The sequence below is a fragment of the Lissotriton vulgaris genome, chromosome 2_1 (genome assembly GCF_964263255.1).
Source record: "Lissotriton vulgaris chromosome 2_1, aLisVul1.2, whole genome shotgun sequence".
In the NCBI taxonomy this organism is placed as follows: Eukaryota; Metazoa; Chordata; class Amphibia; order Caudata; family Salamandridae; genus Lissotriton; species Lissotriton vulgaris.
The window spans coordinates 1,859,833,637-1,859,857,177 of NC_141687.1; the positions used below are offsets into that span (position 1 = coordinate 1,859,833,637).

The window sequence follows — 23,541 nt, forward strand, 5'->3', positions numbered from 1 at the left end:
GCTACAATGTTGCCGGGAATAGTCAACTCTGCTTCAGGGACAGTAGTCAGCGTCCCGCTTGTATTTTGTAATCCTGTGCTGTCCGCGGATCCTTCCATTGCCGCCGTAGTTGCTCGGGTCTTTGGCTTCGACCCCTTCGCCTGCGAGGTTGCACTTGGGTTTTTGGGAGCCATCGCCAAGCTGTGGCTCCGAGTCCAGCTCTTCTGCCCGGTCAGCCCTCGCCTCTCTGGCGGCGCCTTCTCACCACCTGATTGCTCCAAGAGACAGCCCACGAGCTGCTCCACCCCACCGATCCCAGCAGGGGAACGCCAGCCAACAAGCAGCAATCGCCGACAGTAGCAGTGTATATCAAACAGCATTCCAGCCCGTAAAGTCCCCGCAATCTTCCTCAATCCGAGCGGCAAAAATCTAATCTGTAAGGGAGCGAGGTAAGATTTTCCCCGCCAAACAATGAAAAGCGACAGGAAGCAGAACACCAGCGAGGAGCGGGTCAGCTACTCACACGGATGCGGTCGCATCTTCCATCTTGCCCCTAAAATCCACTCTCAATAGAAAAAGCAGGGAAGTACCAAAGAAGAAGGAGCAACGAGATAACTCTCCAAGGACTCCAAACACTGAAGTGATTATTTGATTCCTCATGTATAGGGCGGTAAAGGAATTATAGAATGCAATTGAAGTTGTGTCGCACAGTACAAACAGAACAATTGGGGGCAGTGGCGAGAGGGCTCCAAGAAGGTTGCGCTGTGTGTGAGCTCTGGCCTGGCCCCCGCTCATCTAATCACCCGTCTGCCTCTGGGCTCCAGACCACGTAATAAATCGGCGGACAGAAGCTGGATTTTAGATTCAGGCGATTACAGTCAACAGTGGGGACTGTGGGTGGCGAACAACCTGGTGTGCTCCCACCCATCCACCAATTTGCATATTGTCCATACCCGATTGGATGAAGCCAGATATGATCCTTCGGACTACATGAGGAGAGACTCACACTTTAGAATGGTGTGGGTATCATTTCACCAGTATGCTCCTGGCTTATATTATGGAGATATTAGTTTAACTTGTCGGCAGAAAGGTGGCACCAATGAAGTCACTGTGTGTACTGGCTCCCCCTCACTTCAAGAGAGACTAGGCCACGTGCTGGCAGCACAGTGAGGGTTGCTGTGCCTTCAGGAGAGCGGAGAGGTAGATTTGTGTGTGCGGTTGTTCAACAAGAGACTGGACTGATAGGGGGCAGGGCCGTCTACTGTTTCTTCTGGACTTTAATCCTGGAGCCTGGATAGGAACAAGATGTTATTGAAAACAAGGGCTACAAGTCACGTGGTATGAAGCCTCAGTGGGCATCCCTGGGCAGCCGAGAGTGGAACACAATGTAATGGCATTCTAGTTCACACAGATGGACTTCGCAAGGGCTTTTTTTGTCTAGAATGGAAAACAAACCTGGATATTCATCTGGAACCATTGATACGTATCTTCCTTGTATAGTGGGGTGAGGGTAAATGTTGCCCTCTGTGTTGCAGGCCAGGGGAATAATTCGCTGGGCATCAGGGGGTCGGGAAGGCTTTATTTATTTCTATGACGTTACTGTTTCACTGTGGTCTCTACATTGTCCTTGTCTCCCCACTGGCTTATTATGACCTTTGAGTCCTTATTCACATTTTCAAAATATTAAAATTTGAATTTACAGTAGAAAAACTTTTCAATTTTTTATCCTTTATTTAGTGGGTTGTAGGGCACGATTTAATGTTGTGCTGTTTGTGCAGGAGGCTATCGGTCACCTTGATCACACTATGCTACGTTTAGTTCTGTTGATAAACAGTTTTAAACGGAACATCTTCCTTCTATGCTGAATTGAAGTCATTCGCCCATAAGCTTGCACTGAAGCAAACATGCGAGCGCGCACCTTTGTTTGGACTGCAGCAGAGGGCAAGTGTTAGATCAAACTCAATGCAATGACTCGAAAGGCTAATAAAATGTAAACTGCAACAATGGTAAAAGGTTGTCAAGAATGTGTATCCTGCTCTGCGGTATGCAGTAATGTGGGAAAGCAAATACTGTACACCAATTATCTCCAACCACTGTTAAACAGGATTGCCATTCAATCTTTTTGTCACTAACTAAACTAAGGAACAGCTTTAATCAGAAGTTTACAAATTCCACACAGAAGAATCTTTTCGTAACGATTTGCACAAACTACAATGGTGCAAAGCTATTTTACAAGGCTATTGTTTTTTAGGTCTGCAGTTAGCCTAGACTTTTTGATTATAATTTGGGCTTTTGGTTTTATGGTATTACTTTTTTTTGACAATTCCGTCTGTATTTATCCATATTTATTTGGGGTTTTGTGGAAAAAATTATCTGAAATTAGTATATTTCCACGTTTATTTAACCAAAAAATATGCACTCAAGCTTGAATGCCAGCCAGATTTCAGTGCTGTGAATACCGGCAGAAGATAAATCAATGCACTTGTATGAAAATATGCACATTTCATTATCAACCTTGTGCATATTTACTGGTGTTAAAGCCTCTATAATAAAATTGCTTTTTTAACCCCCACACCTATTAATTCACACAGCTATTGTCCTGGCAGTCATGGCAGACTATTTAGAATACTAACAAAGCAACCCAATTTCCTGTTTTATCCTCATTTGAAAATAAATACAGACAAGAAAATAAATGTTTTCTGTCTGTATTTATCTGTAAAAATCAGTAAAAAGGGAAAACAGGGAGCCTTAATTATAATTCAAATCTATCTATCTATCTATCTATCTATCTATCTATCTATCTATCTATCTATCTATCTATCTATCTATCTATCTATCTGTCCCTCTATCTGTCTATCCCTCTATCCATTTATCTATCCATCTATCCATCTATTGCCTTGGTCCCCGCAAGCGCCTGGATACCCTCTTGGGTAAATAGCTGCACAATAGAAATAGAATGATTTATTGATTGATTGATGCAGAAATACATGGATGCTGGAGCGATTAATGGATGTGTAGAGTAGATGTATTTATTGATGAAAAGATTGCCGGATGGCTATGGGTGCATACAAAGGTAACAGATTAGGTACATTGCTCGATAGATACAAGCAAGGTTGGAAAAATGAATGTATGAGTGTGGATGCATTATGGATGAATGGCATGGGTGGTGAACGGATGCATAGGTATTTATGCACTGTATGCATTGGTGTGTGTAGAGGGTTAGGGGTTCAGTTCTGATGGCACAGTGCTGCTCTCTGACAGTACTAGGTCTTCTCTGGCTGGTTCTTTCCAACTTTTCAGTCAACGTCCAGCCACAGCAAAACACAATACACATGACAATCATACACCTACAAGGCCACATCTCAGATATAGTAGATGTACTACGCAATGCTGCTGCTACAGACTAGCTCTTTGCAAATGGAAAGGGTCTTGTGCTATCAGCCCTCCTAGTCCCAGATGCCCTGTAAGTAAACATGACAATCTTGTGCTCATAATGCCATATGTGTATGCACAGACCTCCTGGCTCTGACAACCACACATATTAATCTAGGAAAGCCAGTCAGAGTGGGGTGGGTGGTGAAGAGAGATGGAAAGGGAGAAAAAGGGGAGCGAGAAAAAGACCAAATGTGGCCTGGGACTCACATTCTATAGTATCTTGTGGAATGTCTGCAGCTCATGCACCGCCATCTTCCCAATGATTGCCACTTGCTATACACTCTTTAATTATACACATGCCAATCTTCTACCAGCAGGAATTCCCCAATTTTCGCCCTTTGGTGAGTCATCTGTGGCAACCTGCAATGAGATGTGTGCATAGCCCACCTACAGTGTGTGTGCATGCTTACATGCTGTGTGTATGTGTAAACGGCCAGTATACAGCTTTCCTGTCAGCATTTTTCTAAATACCAATGCACATCTAATATGTGATGGCTTCCATTAGCTGCCCACCTCACACTTGGCCGTCTCTGCATTTCTGCCAGTGAATCAACACCTGAAAAAGGAGGACGTCCTCCCCTGTGGGCTCATAGCTACTTCTCCAAAGAAATGGTATGCCAGTTCACTGGTGATATTTTATACATTATGAATGAAAGTTACCATCAAACAAAAGGTAAGGAATTTGGGCTGATCAATATATGATTGACACTTAGAACAGCCAATGGATGAGAAGGGGGCCTCTGTGACCCCTCTCTAATAGCTCCTACTAAAAGTGAGGGACAACTAAAGAGGTCTCTAGCCAGCATAAAATACCTCTGAATCATGATTTTTTTCCGACAGGGAGCTGCATATGAAACAAGCACATGGCAAAACCAGTAGGCTTCGCCTATTCAAGACCTATTGGCGTGGTTAATGTTTTTTTTAGATATTTTGCCGGCTGCTGTGCAACATGGCTTAAAGTAAATAAAAACAAAGCACTATGGCATGGTCAACATTCAACGCATCGCAGCGCTATTTTCTGTTTACTTTAAGCCATGTTTTACAACAGCCCACTCTGCTGTGCAACAGCTCTAAAACAACAGATCTATTTGGCTTTGTTAATTATTTTTTGTGGTGGACCAGAGGGCCAGAGGGGGCAGAACAGTGGGAGGTGAGTATGTGGGATGGGCAAGCAATATGAGGGACTGTGAGGGAGGAGTTGGTGGAAAACCAGGAATGGATGTAGGAGGGCGTAAAGAAAATGGACAGCAGGAGGTGGCAAACAACATGAGGAGGGTAGTTGATGGAAGACGTGGAACGGAGGTAGGAGGGCACCAAGAAAATGGGCAGTGGGAGGAGGGCAAGCAATATGAGGGGAGTTTGAGGAGGGAGTAGTTGGAAAACGAGGAATGGAGGCAGACGGTCACACACAAAGAAAGACCGCGGGAAAAGTGAGGCGAGTCAAGCAACATGAGAGAGTGGATGAGGGAGGTTTGGGCAAAAACACAGACAGTAGGAGGTGGGATAGAGTAAAGAAAAGCACAGACAGCAGGGGGGGGGGGGGCGGATGGACTGCAGATACATGCACAATTAGAGAATTTATATCTAAAAGTAAAAAACCTCCCGAAGCGAACGGACAGTGGAACGACACTGGTCACAGACCGGAAATTTGAGTTGGTCCATGCTCCACTGTAGGGACAGAAACTCGAAGCCAAGACAGAAGCAGTGAGCTGCTGATTAATAAGAAGCAAGGGAACATGAGCAACATGGATGCCAACCAAAGGTAAGTAATGGACCGGCTCTCAGCCCCCTTTAAGCTTTTAATATCAAAAGATTTCCCCTGCAGACAGTGCAACTTTAAATGGGCAATGAATGCAGCTTCACTTTGCTTTTTTTGCAACATAAATCTACCTTGTCAACTTTATCAAGACGAACATCCTCCAGCTCTTCCATAATAAACTCCATCACCTTGATGTGACCTCTCTGAGCAGCACAGTGCAGCATGTTCAAGCCATTCTGAAATAGAAAGTAATTTTTTCATTACCATTGATGACATTTCATTTGATAACATACTAATGATAACGATAAACATGTCTACTCACAAACCATACGCAATTAGGGTATTTATACCCAAAGCATTCAGTCTTCAATAAGGGTGATTACAATGAACTTTCATTGAATTCTAGTTCTCCCATAGGTCCGTTTTTTTCGATATACCCGAAATTTGTGAAGCTATGTACAGTAAGGATGGTAAACCTAGCCTTGGCCTCTACCGCCCCTGATTTTTTGGTTGTTCAATAAGGAACAGTCACATCCCTCAACACAAACTGGAAGGAGATTAAGTTGTATCCCTTTTGCAAACTACGGAGGGGCCAAGGACCAGTCGGGCTGGCAAGAGTTCACAGCCACTGTAGTTCTCTTCTTCCCCTGAAAACAGGCTGTAAAGTGTGTTCTGGTATCTCTGCCCTACTGACAGAAGTGGGAAACCCTGGAGAGGATGAGCAGGTCAATAGCACCAATCCAGAGGGAAAACAAGCATGGCTAAAGCCAATAGGTCTTGTTTTTGTGAACTACTGGCTTTGCCAATGCTTTTTAGCCACACTGCGCAGAACCCAAGAGTTAAAATGAACGAAAGCTTTTCAGTTGGCTGTATGTGCCATTTTGTAAGTGTGAACACATCTAATGCGGAAACCTATAAACGGACTGGGTTTTTTTACCTTTCTAGTTAGTGATCCAAGTTGCACAGGTAACTAAAAAGAAACTAAAGGGTGCAAAACGGTTTTCTTATTCTTAAGCAGGCTGGCGGGGTGAGAGGAAGCCACACGGAGAGGGTATGGGGGCGCCAAGGCAACACAAGGAGGGTAGTGGCAATCGCACACAACACCAGTAAGGGTGCGTGGGGAACACCAAAACAACATAGGATGGGACGCAAAAGCAACATAGTGAGAGGTCCGGAGGGGAAGCAAAAGAAAAGAGAGGAGGATAGGAGCAAAAGCATTATGGTGGGCATGTGTAGGGTAAAAATATTGGGGAGAAGCACACGTCGTCGGACTGAGACAGACAATAACCAAAGGCACCACAAATAAATGTGATCCCTATTAGCGAACTAGATAGCTACAAAAGTGGCGCACATTTGCAAATAGGGCAGTTTTCAAGTAGTAAAGACTTGTTGCATAGGTGTCACGGAAGGTATGGGGAACAGCATGCATTGGTGCTTACTACAGGCAATGTTTGTGGTTGTATATGGGAAATCAACACTACAAACATGTCCACCAGACCATAAAGTCAGCCCACAAACAGTGAAAAAACTGGCTCAAACACTGACCATTCTGACCAACCCATCAGGCTCTATAGGTCAGTCCAACCATGGAAGCCCCTGAAAGAGCACAGGCAAGTCGAATAGGGAGGGTGCAGAGAGAAGTAGTCAAGCAGCAGACAGCAACACAGAGCGCAGGGAGAGAGACAGAGACGGACTCCTCAAAGGGGACCTCAAGTGATCCGGTGGAAGGGGGAATACTGCAGGATGCCCGTGGTCCCTGCAAGGGACCCCATGGGAGGGCAGGCCCCGTAGTATCGCTGAGGGCAGCCGGGCACCGCACATCCTTGGGGGCGGCGCGAGCAAGTAGTATGGGCGGGGCAGCGAGTATATAGGGGTGGCCCCTCCTCCCACGCGCTCTCTTTGTCTGCTGCCCCCTCTCCAGCCAGGTCTCGTCCCAGGCTGCCCCCTGGCCTTCTCAGCCGCTCCGGCCATAGGTAGTCCCCCTCCCCTTCAGGACCCTTAGATCCAACACCTTTCCAATTACGAAGGATAGGATGCTATCGTCGAGCGGAGGTCACACCCAGGGCTGTGGAGGAGTTACAGGGCGATCCCAAAACAGGAAAGGCGCAGAAACAGGACCTGAAGCTTCCAGTGCAAAGCGCACCATGCATAAGTCATACATGCTCCAAGGGGTCCTTCTTGGGAACTTGGAGTACGACGGCGCCCCGTTAGTCCTTAGGGCGGTTGTAAACCTGAGCAACCAGGGGCTTGCCATATAGCGCTCCGCCCGGCTGGGGAATGTGTGAGTCACTCTCCCTTGTTCAGAGGGCGGAGTTGGGTGGACGATAGGTTCACCAGTGGGAGGAGAGATCCTCCCAGGTACAACACCGGGCTATGGCCTCTGGTGGTTCTTTGGCTAAACTTCAAGTGCCCTGCAACGAGGGGTTGCGGGGCGGACGGGATCGCCTGTAAGATAACCCACCTTTTATTTGTATATCAAATAAACCTGCAGCTCCTTTTTCCAAATAACACTGAGTCTGTATATTATTTTGTGAATGTTGTGGGGCTGTGGGCGGCGGCGTACCGATAGAGGTACTATGCAGGATGCCCGTGGTCCCTGCAAGGGACCCCATAGGAGGGCAGGCCCCGTAGTATCGCTGAGGGCAACCGGGCAGCACATCCTTGGGGGCGGCACGAGCAAGCTGCTGGGGAGGGAGCAGGGCTGCGAGTATATAGGGGTGGCCCCTCCTCCCACGCGCTCTCTTTGTCTGCTGCAACCTCTCCAGCCAGGTCTCGCCCCAGGCTGCCCCCTGGCCTCCTCAGCAGCTCCGGCCATAGGTAGTCCCACTCCCCTTCCAGGACCCTTAGATCCAACACCTTTCCAATTCCCCTCCCTACCGCTCACCCGTTGGAAGGGTGGGAAGTGGGGAGGGGGACCGCTATTAATGTTTGTCTCTTGTTGCAGGAGGAGTTACAGGGCGCTCCCAAAACAGGAAAGGCGCAGGAACAGGACCTGAAGCCTCCAGTGCAAAGCACACCGTGCATAAGTCATACATGCTTCAAGGGGTCCTTCTTGGGAACTTGGAGTACGACGGCGCCCCGTTAGTCCTTAGGGCGGTTGTAAACCTGAGCAACCGGGTGCTTGCCATATAGCGCTCCACCCGGCTGGGGAAGGTGTGAGTCACTCTCCCTTGTTCAGAGGGCGGAGTTGGGTGGACGATAGGTTCACCAGTGGGAGGAGAGATCCTCCCAGGTACAAACCGGGCTACGGCCGCTGGGGGTTCTTTGGCTAAACTTCAGGTGCCCTGCAACGAGGGGTTGCGGGGCGGACGGGATCCCCTGTAAGATAACCCACCTTTTATTTGTAAATCAAATAAACCTGCAGCTCCTTTTTCCAAATAACACTGTGTCTGTATATTATATTGTGAATGTTGTGGGGCTGTGGGCGGCGGCGTACCGATAGAGGTACTATGGGGGGGACCAAACTCCAGCCAAAAGAAGCATTATGCTGATAACAGTACTTTGTGTAAAGCTGAAAACAATGAGCATCAGTAAGCCGCTCTGTAATGGGCCAGCACTAACGTGTTTTGTTACTTATATTCTAGCTGGGAGTATGTGTCAAAAGGAAAGGGACTCCAAACATTCTTCAAAATACCCACCCCCACTTCTAATAATCACACTGTGGTTACTTATACGCATTAGTAAGGCCAAAATAGCATGTTTGGCAATCATCTATTTGATTGCATTTTTAAAACAGTAACATAACTTAACAGTAATGTTTAAATAATGTTTAAACATTGGCAATTTAATAAAATAATTGTAAAACATTTCTGAGGGGGCCCGATGATTTGTTTTTTCCACTAGGGGTGGAGGGTGGTGCAGCATTAAAAAGTTTGAAGACCAATTCTCTAAAGGATAGCTTCAAACAAAAGGATAAAAAGCTAAATTTAAAAAACAAGTAGTGGAAGCAGCAGTGCCAGCCAATCAAAGAAATTGTAAAGTGGCAATAATCCATGGAAGGACAAAAACAAAACTGACAAGCTAGGACACAAATAAGAAGCAGACAAATGAGTGACAAGTAAATAAAACAATGGTAAGCAATAGGTGGGCTCCAAACCCCTCTAATCTCTTGGTAAGCCACAAAACACTTCGCAACAGAAAGCGTATGCTTTGTCCCGTAGACTTGACCCAAAAATGGGCGCACCAATTGCCACATGTGACTCCATAAGCCTCGCCTAACTCCATTTCCTCGCAATATATTGGCTTGCATGAGCTGTAGTTAATGCCTATCCTTAACTTAGGTGACCGGCCAGTGTGTGTGAATGGAGTACTAAAGGCAGTATCTCTGAGAACATGGACTTAAGACTCTTATGTGAATATGTATTTTCCCTGGCCTAGTCAAGCATGGAGGATGACGGCAGAGAAAACATGATATTAGTCACACCTGCAATAGGGCAAGACAACTGTCACTGTGGCCTGGAGACCCCTTGTAGGACGGGCCACTAGGTCACCAGAATGTCGACAAGTCAGAGGTGTATGCCGCATTCACAATCCCAGGTGCTGGATCTAATTTGTTGCTTACCTTCAAATAAAGCAAGCTAGACTTTCTTTTTTTTTAAGAGTTAGAGTAGTTTGGGGAGATCCCTAATGAGATGCGGGGCATTGTACAGCACTGTGCCCAATCTGCATATGGAATTGGATAGACTTTCCTTACAACTTAAAAAAGGGCATAGTGCTACGTGAGGGAAGTGTCAAACATCCAGATCTGCCCCAAACTGATCCTTTGCTGCCGTATACTCAGAGCATGCATAACCGGCCAGTCGACAAAGTGGTTTGTATAGGGGTACCCATTTTTAGGTTTCGCTGGGGGGCGGAGCCGTTAGGCTCCTCCTCCAGCGAAATCTGTAGTTTCTAGTATGGGTGACTTTAACCCGCCTCTCTGCTTCATTGGCTAGCTCCATAAATGGAGGCTAGCCATTGGAACAGAGAGGCGTCCGTCAATGCCGGACCAGACACGGGGGCGTTCCCGAGATTCTTTGGCTTTTGCCGACGTCACGACACGCCGGGAACGCCCCCGTGTCTGGTCCGGCCGGGCCGTGTTTGCTGCTGTCCTGCCTTGTGTCCCTCCTCCCGCCGTTTCCCGCCTCCCTCCCGCCGTCCGTTCCTCTCGTGTCCTTTCCCGCCCCCCTCCCGCCCCCTGTGTCTTCTCCCGCCCCCTCCCGCCGTCCGTTCCTCTCCCGCCCCCCCCCGTGTCCTCGTAGGTGCTGCCGCCATTTTTTTTTATTTTTTTTTAATCCGCGGCTGCCCACGCCGCACTTGTGCCAATTTTCGTGCCTCACGCCCCCTGTGTCCTCTCCCGCCCCCTCCCGCCGTCCGTTCCTCTCCCGCCCCCCGTGTCCTCGTAGGTGCTGCCGCCCGTCAGCTGCTCGGCACCTTGGCCGAGGCACGAAGGGGCTGCGACCGCATTGGTGGCTCGTCGACAGAGGCGCGCTCTGATTGGCCGCTGCAGTGGGCCTGTCCCCGTGAGCTGCGCCGCCGTTGGTTGGAGCCTCGCCGCGTCATCAGGATCTGCCCCGGGAGCCGCGCTGTGAGTGGCTGACTCCGGGGGAACCCTCGACGTCAGCGGAGGCCAGTGGGAGCTGCGACGGGGGCCGTGCCTGCGAAGGAGTTTGTTGGGGGCATGAACCGTTTTTGTGATTGTATAACGGGTAGGTTTTTTGTTTTGTGAGCAGTTCAGCTGTTGGTTGTGTAGGAAGGAGTTTATTTTGTTTTTTTCATGAGACTTTACCAAGGAGTCGAGCAGTTTGCTTGGCTGCAGGAGAGTCTGTTGAGTTATGTGCAGTTTGTTTGAACGCTCAGTAGTTGGTAGCGGCTGCCTCAGAGTTTGCCATGGTGTTCAGGGGAGTTTGTTCAGGAGTTCAGCAGTTTGTTCAGAGAGTGGGTCTGAAGTGTGCCGAGTTGATTCGCACTCCCGCCGTGTGTTAGGTCAGGCCAGGTCTTGCTTCTGTGCTACGTGACTGGATCGTCTTCCCACATGTTCCCACATGTTCTTGCCTTTGCCTCCGGTTCCTGGCGGTGTCCGCCCTTTCTTTACAAGCAGCACTGGTAGTGTGAGTGACTCCTTTACCTCGCTCACAAAGGAGGCCTCTATTTGAAAATTAGGCTTTCAAGTGTCACATAATTTACGCCCTGCCTTCCACCTCCCAAGGTACACAGCTGCCCCTCGCATCACGGCCTTACCCCAACCAGAGTATTGTTAAAGGGAGCGGTCCTTGACCGTCCTCTACTGCACCGCAAGGGCCATGGGTTCTGTATTTCGGGGGATGAAGTCCTTCATGCAATAGACGTGATACACTTACTGGTGTTAATGGTGCAGTGCTACCGGTGGTAAGATCCTTCTTACACTCAGCATGCCCAATTTCAACACCACGATGTAGTGAATGCTATTGGGATTGTTGGGCTTTGATCCCCAAGCATGTGTCATCCTCCGTAACCCATTTATTTTTGGAGTTTTATACAGAGCGAACATGACCCAAAGATATCAGAGCGCTTTACATGAGCATCAATTGCATATCAGACTGACACATTCATTTTGGTATTTTTTTAGGCATGGGAAATTAAGTGATTTGCGCAAAATTACAGGATGCGTGAGCCTCCCGCCAGACTCCAACCTGGTTCCCCAGCTTCGAAGTTGGCTGCTTTAGCCGTGAATGCATTGAGAGACAGTGCTGATGGAGGGAGGGCGTGTGTATTTGTCAGAACGCTGGAGTCATTTTAGTAAGAGGAATGGCACTAAACACATGTTTTATCGAAATTGTTTTGTGAATACAGCACGTGAGCAGCTTATGCAATGAACCATCTGTCATCATATTTTCAGTTCGTCCAACAAAACCTATGAAAGCCCGCAGCATTTAGACTTTTGGACCTAATCTCTTAGAAAACCGGTTAAGACTATGACCTAGAATTACTTCTTAGGATTTTCACCTTTCTCCCTTTTGCAAAATCAATTTTCTTTGTGCATTTCGAGGAAAGATGAGGCAGATCCAAAATATTCATTTCTCGTTGCATTTAAAGCCTTTCTTTGAAAAATAGAACACCGAAGCAAAGAGATTAACAATAACAAATGAATTACGCTTAATTAAAAAAGAAGCTGTTTTTCCCCGGACATTTGTCTGCGAACATGAACAAAACAAATTAAACACCAAGAGATAAGGCATTGGCCCTCTCTCTTAATTTATGCAGGACTGCTGTGCTGACCATTCTAAATCTTGCAAGCTGACTGTGAGACTTAGAAGTGGAAAACAATACTGTAAAACGAGTGAATGGATCCTGTTAATATAAGGCTAAGTCGTCAGCTTAGAAACAGTAAACAAACTCAAGCGTGGCAGTTTTTGCTCACAGAAATATTTTTTAATTGGTTTTTACCCAAAAATCTATTTTTTTTAAAACAGCTGTGACTCAACAAAACATTGATGCGCGCTTAACATGTAACGCTAAGCGTAAACCAGGCTTCTCCAAAGAGCAGCTTGCGAACTACTGTTAGCTCACCTGGAAGTAGCTCTAAATTAGCAGCTTTTGCTTGTTAATTGAAGGAAATAAAACATCCTAAAACTTGACAGTCCTGCTGCTCATTAGCTTCCGGGTCTGAGTCTCCAAGTGCAAACTGGAAGCCGGAGTACATCAGTGGTGACTGACAGGAGAGGGTAGACCAGTAGGTGCGCTAACAGAATCAGGCAGAGAAACAAGGGAGGTAGATTGAAGGCAACAGAAACAGGATGAAAACTCAGAAGTATCCAACCATGAAAACAACTAAGCCACGGCTGACAGAAACAACAACCATGGCAAAGACAACATTTCTGCCTATTTAATAATTGAAAGTGACTTTTCATTGATTGGCCAGTTCATGTTTGAGGTTTTGAGAATGGGTGAGTAGATTAATGTGATAGTGAGTCAACAATTGAACAGATTAACTACTGCATGATCGATTAATACTTGAGCGAGTAAGCACATTGCTTGATAGCTCAAAGACTTTGTCAGTGCATGAATGGATTAATTAGTGATTGCATGTATTACTGCAGACTGGAAAACGATCATAGAGGTTGAGGCCTCCAAGCAGTAGTAATAGTAATTTCAAAATGCCAAGCATTAACAGTGTTGTGCCAGCGCAATTGTTACAAGGGTGGGGACCATTGTTCCAAGCAACCCTAAAATATGTTAGGAAATACTATTATTGTGCCATGCAAGCACAATGCAGGAGTGGGGACCACTGTGGCAAGAAATCCATCATATGTTAAGAATTACCATTACCACCATTATGTCTCTTACCATTTTCTCCAACACTCAGTAATCCTTTACGCATGTTCATATTTTCACCATCACTCATTAAACCTAATGGCATGTGTAAATGTGCCTCATTACACAGTAATCAGTGCGTATTTAACCCCTTCGACGCGGATGACAAAGCCAGCTCGTCATGGGCGTTACCTGCGCTGCGCGGATGACGAGCTGGCTTTGTCACGTAACGCGCGATTTTTAAAAATGCCGCGCACAGCGGGAAAAGCCGCCGCGGCGAAGCGGTTAAGTGTTTCCTATTACTCAGTAATGCTTAGTGTGTTTTCAGATTTGCAGCATCTGTTATTGGTGGTGACTGCTGGTTAAGCTTTGAATTCATAAATCTTGAGTGTCAGGCCAGATTTTCCCCTGTTATTTATGAGGCTTGTCTCCAAAGGCACTGTTGTACCGCTACTGTATCCTAGCAGTACAAAAGAGGGTGGTGATGGACGGAGTATCTGAACCAATCAAACACTCACACCCAGTCAACAGATCTGGGTTTAATCCATCACCGTTCTTTAGCCCACTCTGCCACCCCAGTTCAGACATGGTCATATGCAAATCAGTCTGACCCTGTGCCTCATGGGAACAGTCCAGCCCAAACTGCCAAGCCGTGCCTTCCCTGGACCAGATTCAAGCTTCCTAGGACCGGTTTCTGGCATTACAGCCGACTTCGGCCAGGCTTGCTTGAATCCAGTGGCAAAGTGAGCAAGGGACTCACGTCTGAGCATACCCTGCTAACTTATGGCGAACAATGTGGTACAAAAGAGGGTGGTGATGAACGGAGCATCTGAACCAATCAAACACTCACACCCAGTCAAGAGTTCTGGGTTTAATCCATCACCGTTCTTTAGCCCACTCTGCCACCCCAGTTCAGACATGGCCATAGTATCCTAGTGCAGGTTCAGGTTTGCACTCTTCATCATTGTTGAGATTTGTATCATTGATCACTGTTGGCTAACGGTTGATGGCGGTGAAACCCTACTCAAGCAGGAACCACAATCTCTGTCAGGGTGAAGCACAAGCAACCCCCAAATTAACTTGTGCTTAACCTTACGGAACTTTGCACAGAAGAATTCCCTTCTTTTACATTGGCTAGGCCCAGAAGGGCAAGAGATCTTTTAATACTTGCCTACCCTGACAGCGGATCAAGCAGGGGAGTTGAATGATTTTGAGATATGTTTTAAAAAACATGATCTGCATTCGTTGCCCAAGACTTCAACGTTTCTCGAAAGATATTATTTTGGCGGGAGCATACAGAGAAAAAGGGGAGAATGTTGAAGAGTAGATAACTGTTTTGAGAAAACTTGCTTCTATGTGTAATTTGGAGTGGAATTGAGATGAGCATTTGTGAGAGCTGTGTGGGCTGTGAGAGCTGTGTGGGCTGTGTGGGCTGTGTGGGCTGTGAGAGCTGTGTGGGATGTGAGAGCTGTGTGGGATGTGAGAGCTGTGTGGGATGTGAGAGCTGTGTGGGCTGTGAGAGCTGTGTGGGCTGTGAGAGCTGTGAGAGCTGTGTGGGCTGTGAGAGCTGTGAGAGCTGTGTGGGCTGTGAGAGCTGTGTGGGCTGTGAGAGCTGTGAGAGCTGTGTGGGCTGTGAGAGCTGTGTGGGCTGTGTGGGCTGTGAGAGCTGTGTGGGCTGTGAGGGCTGTGTGGGCTGTGAGAGCTGTGTGGGCTGTGAGAGCTGTGTGGGCTGTGAGAGCTGTGTGGGCTGTGAGAGCTGTGTGGGCTGTGAGAGCTGTGTGAGCTGTGTGGGCTGTGTGGGCTGTGAGAGCTGTGAGAGCTGTGAGAGCTGTGTGGGTTGTGAGAGCTGTGTGGGTTGTGTGGGCTGTGTGGGCTGTGTGGGCTGTGTGGCCTGTGAGAACTGTGTGGGCTGAGAGAGCTGTGTGGGCTGAGAGAGCTGTGTGGGCTGTGTGGGCTGTGAGAGCTGTTGGCAATGTAAATAACAATGCCATTTATTTATAAGTTAAAAAAAAAAAAAGAAATGTCATGAGCAATGCCAATAACTCTAACTTTTCCAAAGGCGAAACCATTGCATTGTAAATGCTTGTTTGTTGGGTGTCTGCTAACAAAGCTACTAACGCCAGGGTACCACACAAATCCTATTTTGTATTATTTTAGTCACAACGATGCCATCAGTTAACAGCCTTTCCCTTAGACACACGTCTTCCATCTAATGTTTCAGAGAACAGTAGAGTGGAGACAACCTACGTAATGGAAAAATAATTCAGTCCATCAGCTTGAATACACACTTCACTGCAGGTCCCTCCTTAGAAAATGCTAAGAAATATGATATCACTCCTCATCCGGCAGTGGGATTGCCCAAGCAAACAAAAATGATTAAATATGAGACTGCTGGGCTACACGAGTCTGCGGCCAAGGAGTCCTGATTGTCCATCTTTACTTTCCATTACTGAAAGGGGCTGAGCAAAACGTAAACATTATCAGTAAATGTAAAGCACAAACCTGGAAGTTGAACGGGCGGAACCAAGAGCAAGGACTCTCAGTGATGTCATGGGGACAGCGGCCGCTTCCAGCTGCAAAGAATGCAAGCTGACAACCTAGATTTGATAGATAGCATAGCATGCAACATTGCGTTCAGCCATTTGTCCTTGTTTATGCCAGGAACAGATGCCTAGGTCCCTTCAATAGAATTCCTTGTTCGTTGCAAGTGCAGGCTCGCTGCCTCTTTTCCAGCTGCCCACAGATTTCAAAGTTCCTAAAAAGTTTGGACCGTTGGTGCAGAAATGCTTGTTAGGATGCTTAAAATAAATGGTACCTATGTTGATAAATCAACTTTAATGGTTTGCAGCCCAAACTCTCTCTCCATTAGCAGTCAGTTTACAAAAAGCATCCCCAGGAAGGTTCCTCACCTTATTCTTGCAGTTGATCTTGGCACCGGCATTTACAAGGATCTGAAGAATGCGGAGGTGGCCGAACCACGCACTCAGCAGCAGAGCATTCATACCAAACTGTGGGTAAAACAAACACTGATTACAACTTAGGCCTTGTGAACACTACTCCAAACGTCTAATGGTGACAGCAGAGATGGTCTAACACGACCCTGCTCACTTTTAAATGTATTTGAATTACAATAACTACATAATCAATTTACTTGCTTTTTGAAATATGAAAATGTTGCTAGGATATATTTAAAAGTTACTGCTCTCGCAACAGTATAATTTTTTTTGTTAATATATTTTTATTGTTTTAATACAAACAACACATATAGATTCAATATGCATATAAGTATACAATCCCGTCATCATGCTATTAGGCATAGCATAAACAAGGACAATTATTAACAACAGACAAATGCTCATATCGCTATAAAGCACAGTCCCTGGAAACTGATGTCCATAAGTCCCTGCCACCCAACCTAGTGCAATAACCTCTCTCATCAAAAGAGCAGAAAAGAGATGTCTATGCCCACTTGTCACAGACCTGGCATTGCTAAATGCAGACTCCTGCCCCTCCCTTATAACCCACCCCCACCCCATTGGCGTAATAACTTTATACATTTATTTGTAATTACATGACTCCGCTGCAGTAGTCATGGCAGTAATCAGATGTACAACAACAAGCAATTACACAGTTCTCGTCTGTCAGAGGTAGCCCCCAAGCAACACACCAAAGTGCATATCTCCCCAAGATATGGCAATCCCTCAAGGCAACGCATCTCAAGCTGGCGCGTCTGAATCCAGATCAGAGAACGTGTCTGGACATTTTAATAATACCACCAGTGCCTCCCAGGCCCTTGCCATCTCTAGTGCCTTTTCGCTGTTGAAGCGGGTTGCCAGCTGCAGCCTCGTAGTCCCTTCACATTCCGCCACTTAAGAAATTCGGCTTGCCATTTCCGATAACTAGGACCCTTCCTGGCCTTCCAGTGAGTTGTGATTTCCCTCTTTGCCAGCAAAAGCTCCAAATTTATGAATTTGCTCGATACCATGTTCTTAGAGGTGTGAGGAAACCATTGTAGCAAACAGAGGCCCATTGTGGGTTCTATGTACCTAGTCATGACAATCTGCAGAAGTATTACGACCTCCTCCAAATACGTTCCTATCTGAGGACAACCCCACATCATCTGAGAGAAATATGCTCCCATTGTACTGCAGCGTGGGCACATTGCTGAATTTACTTTAAACTGCGGATTAATTTTTGCCGGTAAGATAAGCCCTGCGGAGTATAAAAAAATGCACCAATTGGAAGTGTGTATTACTAGTGCTTTTCCACGCTCGTTCCATTAAACCTGCCCATGTTTTCTCAGTGATTTCCACACCTAAGTCATCCTCCCATTGTTGTCGAAGTGAGCACAGAGGGGTGAGTCTCTCGTATCCGCCTTAATGGTGCCTGCTGCCGTAACTACGTATTGGCAAGCCATTGGAGTTGGAGGTTCTCTCAACCCCTCCTTCCAATGTGCTTGAATGGCCATCATGAGCGCCATGTGCATCAGATAGTACCCCTGGACCAACTCAAACCTGTCTTGTAATACCTCATATGGGAGTACAGCACCATCTGCGTAGTGGTCCCCCATGGTGGTCAGGCCCCTTGCCACCCTGTCATTCTGCGCCCCCCCAATCGCCCTATGTGGTAGGGCACTGCACATTACTAGCGGGATCTCGGGGATATTGGGCCACGCAACATGTGCTCACGCTGGCTTCTGTTCCAGCAGAGTTTAAAAGTCACCATTTCCAGAGTGAGAGAGGAGGTCGGGAGAGGCAACTGCAATAGCAATCTTGACAGTGTCTGTCGAAAAACCTGATGCTCATCCATATCAGGTGGGTCCCGAAATGTACGTGCAATCGTCTGAGTAAACCTCTGCAACTGCGCCACTAAATAGTACGTTTCATAATCTGGGACAGCCAAGTCGACCTCCGACATCGGTCTCATTAGTGTGTAAAGCGCCAACCTCCACCTACTTGAGGTCCAGAGGAACCCAACCATCATTGATCGAAGCTGCGCTCCAAAACTCGATACAGCCCTTGAGGCCCCTAATGGTTCTACCCACCTTACGCTCCAATAAGTCGGGTTGGGTATAATAAATACGAGTGCCAAGGTACGTCAGGCATTGACGCTCCCACTGTATTCCCTGCATTGTCAGTGGACCTTCGGTCGAAGGCAATGTAGGAAACAAACAAGTCTTTGCCCAATTTACTTTAAGGCCAGCAATGGTGCCAAGGTCAAACAACAGAGTCCTAGCACCCCGAAGAGCATCTTCCGTGTCCGCCAAAAACATAAGAAGATCGTCAGCATAGAGTGCGATATGGTGGACTTGTTCGCGCACTTGAAGTCCCTGATAATGTAAACCCGTCCAGGCCCGGACCACCAGCGGCTCCATGGCCAAGGCAAACAGCATTGGGGATAGGGGGCAACCCGGTCTCGTTCCCCGACCCCAAACACAGGCCTCCAAAATCATCCCACCCGTTTTAACCCGCGCTGTAGACTGGTGATATAAAAGAGCTGTCCAGTCCACAAAGGTGAACAGAAACAGGAGGAAACCCGTTAACCCAGCTGAGACCCGGTAAGTATTTAAAGCAGTAAGACAGCTTCTTAACTGGAATATCTTGCAAGGGGACCGCTCAAAAAACATATATCAATCACAAAGCACAGGAAAGGGACGAGGGAGACCAAGTCAAGGTGGAAGGGTTGTTATTTACATATAGAAGCACAAAACACAACTAATTTGCAGTACCCATAACAACCAAATGTGCACTGGAAGTATAGCAGTGAGTAAACAGCGCAGTGACACATGTGATTAAGAAACAACGTGAGGCGGCGAGAAAACAAAGATCAGTGGTGGTCAGACTAAAGTATTTACAATCACAAACATAATTTCATTATTTGTGGATGACCCTTTGTTTGCCGCGAATGGCGTTGTAGAGTCGACGGCGTTTCAACCTCTTTAATTCGAGGTCATCATCAGGATGATGGTTACACGTTTGAAAAGTGATCTATAGGATCAGGAGGGAAGGGAGGGATAATCAATTGGAATGAAGCCCAGGTACAAGAGAGAATCAAGTAAGGGAGAGGAGAGCACTGGAAGGGTGAAAAGGAAATTACCTGGATAGGGAAGAGGGAATGAAGAATCCAGAGGGTGAGTTCAGCTCGTCTGGAACCGTAGTAAAACTTGGGGCGAGGCAGCGTTACAATAGCTTGGTTGAGATCTATGGATTAAAAGGAAGGGGACAGGTATGGGGGTAACTAAGAGGGAACGACGGCCATGAGTGGAGAAAACCCGTGTACGGGGGCGCCATAGTCTTACCATGTGAGGAAGGTCCAACGTCAAGGGAAGGAGCGTGAATGGCTGGGCTCTAAAGAGGGGGGAGGAGAAAAATGAAAACGGGCGGGGTTACAACCCGGGGATAGGCAGGTAGTCTATCACGAGTACATAATGACTATGGTGATCCGTGATCTTACCTGAGAAATTAATTCTACTCGCTGCGGGGGAATGGAGCGTTGAATCCGGAGGTGGGCAGCGACCAGCTAAATCGTGGTCCAGAGGGCCGGTATTAGTCCGGGAGGGTTAGGGGAATGAGTGAAGCATCTAAAGAGTTCTGCTCGACATAGCCTGGATATGTAAAAGCTGACAGTCACGTGAGAATGCTTCGGTCAATCGGGAGCGCTGTTGATTAGAACTAGAGCATGTGGGCAGATTCCTAGTGCCCCGGGGAGGACGAGGGAGGATAGAGATGGCAGTATGCCAATAGACACTGAGACAAGGTGAAGTTTGAAACATATTCTGACATAAATCTAGAATAATGATTCACAATTGTAAGGCAAGGACAATACATACAGGTGATGATATACACGGACTGACAAGTCGGTTCGAAATTTTAGGCAAGGGGGACACTGGTGAATATAACACATGATCGGAGTAAGAATTTACATCAGAAAATTTCAATATAGGGAAAGAAATAATAAACTCCTTATTTCCGGTGAAGGTTGGGAGAACAGGGTACTACGTAATACACAATCCACTTAATTACAAGGGGAACAATTAGTGGTGTATCGTGTGAACCATGGATTCATGAATTGAGACCAGCAATTGTGTCATGTATTACACTACTAATGCAGGGATTGGTATATACAGCATGAATTAAACATACAAGGGAAATTTAAGAAACATTTATTATACATCAAACAGTAAAAAGTGTAAAAAAATGGTCAATGTGGAGAGCAAATCTAAAGCAAGCATAAGGAATGCATGCACGGTGATTGAATCAAGGAACAGTTATCATTCACACAGTGTGTGGTAGTATAGCAGGGCAGAATGAGGGTTCTAGGTAGGAGTGATCACTGTGTTCCACTCATCGAGCGAATTCAGACCTTGGGCAACAGAGTTGCAGCGTGTGATCCATCTGCTCTCACATTTATTGAGTAGGAGTTGGAGGTTGCCACAACGGATGGGTAGTAGTGGACGGTCTATGACCTGCCATGTCATGTCTGTTTCAGAGTGATTTGATTCTTTATAATGTGTAACCAGTGGTGCAGTCGTGACATTGCATATAGTGTGACTCTTGTGCTGGGAGATGTGTTGCTTCACCATCTGGGTGGTCTGGCCTATGTAAAGTAAATTGCACGGGCAACGGATCGCATAGATTATTGGTGCCACAGTTGGAGAATTGTTTGAGTTGGTAGATTTGTTCCATGGTGACTAATACCTTGGAGTTACTGGTAAGGTCACAGACATTACGATTCTGGCATTTGAAGTGGTGTATGATAGGTGGGAGACCCCACAAGGTGGTCACAGATTGATCATTCTTTTCTTTAGATGGCCATGTAATAGCATGGACTAATTTGTCCGAGAGGTTATCTCCTCTTTTGTAGGAGAGTCCACAAAAGAATTTCCCAGGCCAAACCGCCGCATAACTTGAAACAAGTTATGTCCATTCTAAGCTGTCAAAAGCCTTCTCGATATCTATTGCCAGCACAGCAGCGGAGGGCTTGTGATACGTAACAGCATCTAAGATATTAAGAATGCGGCGCACATTTTTTGAGCTGTGTTCTGGGACGGTATAAACCCTGCTTGATCCATGTGTATTTATTGCACCATATACGGAAGTAGGTGAGTCGCCAATATCCGGCTTAAAGTAGTCAACATTGACAACGGCCGATAAGCCATCCCATCATGGGGAGGATTTCCCAGTTTTAAAAGTAGTATAATTACTGCTTCGAGAGTAGTGGCAGGCATATTGTGCTCCTTTCTTGCGGTATTGTACAATGTTACTAGCCGAGGGGCCAGAAGGTCGACGTATGTACTCTAAAACTCCACTGGCAGAACATCCATCCCATGGGTCTTTTTGCAGGCCATATGTTTGATTGCTCCACAAACCTCCCCAATAGTGATGTCCTGTCCCAGCAACTCAGCCCGCGCCCTATCCAATGCCGGAAGATCTAACCTCTCCAAAAAGTCTTGAATGACCTCCCCACTAGGCGCCACCTTGCTCAGTGTAGTAGGCAAATCTGGCAACAGTATCATAACGTAAGCACTCCAGCACTCAAATATGTTCGAATTATACTACAATATCATCTTATGTACCCTATGCACCTTGTTACGTTAAGCTGCTAGGCAGTGAACGAGATGGCCTTTACTTTCCAAGAGACCACCTAGCCCAGATTATCATCACAATAGAACAAAAGTACAAAACACATAGACTCATAACAGGAGAGGAGGGAGAGCCACATATGAATCTATGAAATCTACCAAACCAGGAGAACGTTTACTTACAGGTAAGTAACTTTGGTCTCCTGCAGCAGAACTTCCATGGATTAATATGTTTAAATTAAAGCCAACACACAATACGTCAAAAAAATGAAAGGTGAGAAAGAGCATCAAGTAGTAATGCCATGCAGGGCCCATCACTCACCTACTATTCATCTGCAAGATCACTGAAAAAGCAAGATCACATCATGGCTAACCATTCTATGTACAGCTACCAATCATTCTTAAGATCACACTGCAGCAATTAGACCACCACCTTACACATCCTACACAATGCCCTCTCGACTACAGATGAAGAGGACCCCTGCCTCTTAAATTGCTGGGCATCTCAGATGCCTTCAACACAGTCAAACACTTCACCCTTGAGTTGCAAATTGGTATCACTGGCACTGTATTTCACTGGTTCTCCGTCTACTTTTCCAACTCACACCAGTTCATTCACATGAGCACCTCCATATCCCTATCACATGTGGAGTGCTCCAGGCTTCTATATGGTCTTCTGTTACCTTCAACCTTTACATGAAGCTACTTGGGGCTCACTGATAACAGGATGAAGATTCACCAATATGATGATGATGCACAAATCGATTGAAGGTTTCCTCTGCTTAAGAAACTCATTGCCTCAAACACTGCTTGCACATCATCCAAACCTGGAAGGCCAGCACCTACCTGACTCTCAACCAGACTAAGACAGAATCCATATAACTTGCCCCCCCCCCCCAAAAAAAAACATACAATACTGAATGACACGAACATGGACAGCTTCGAACATCAACCCTCAATGAATGCCAAATCACTTGGATTCACCCTGGACACCAACCTTCACCTTAAGGAACACATTACCAAAAAAAAGATGGCCTGGTACAGCTCTCTCTTCTAAAGTAAGTCAAATTGTTTTTCCAGAAAGTGACTTCAGAACTGCTGTTTAAATGACTGTACTCTCACATCTGGATGGTGGTAATGCACTACTCGGTGGCCTCTCAAAGTCAACTCTGATAACCCTTAGGTGCTTCCTAGAGGCCCCAGCAGCAGGTGGCCGGAAGAAATATGATCACTTCCTCCCCCCACCCCCTTCTGAACAACTCCACTGGCTCCTCTTGCCAATCCCCCCAACTTCAAAACTAGCTGCATCATTTACAGAGCCATCACAACTAGCACCCTTGTTTGACTTGCAGACAAGCTCACCATCTCTGGGGTTCTCGTTATATCCTCAGCCAGGACAACATCAGCCTGCAGACTAAGAAGTGTAAAAAAGAACAGGCCTTTTCCATCTATGCACTGAGGATCTGGAACAACATTCCCATATCTATGAGGACCGCCCCTATGCTGCTCCAATTTA

General features: G+C 46.5%; 1 protein-coding gene across 2 annotated transcripts in view; it reads right to left on the bottom strand.

The window, feature by feature from the left end:
• ANKDD1A (ankyrin repeat and death domain containing 1A) overlaps nt 1–23,541 on the bottom strand; it is a 392,066-nt gene that overhangs the window by 222,930 nt on the left and 145,595 nt on the right. For both annotated transcript variants that reach the window (XM_086958048.1, XM_086958049.1), the window contains exons 4-5: nt 16,354–16,452; nt 5,305–5,409 (exon numbers count right to left, since the gene is read on the bottom strand). In XM_086958048.1, the coding sequence (XP_086814174.1) occupies nt 5,305–5,409; nt 16,354–16,452 (204 nt within the window). The remainder of the gene's footprint in view (nt 1–5,304; nt 5,410–16,353; nt 16,453–23,541) is intronic.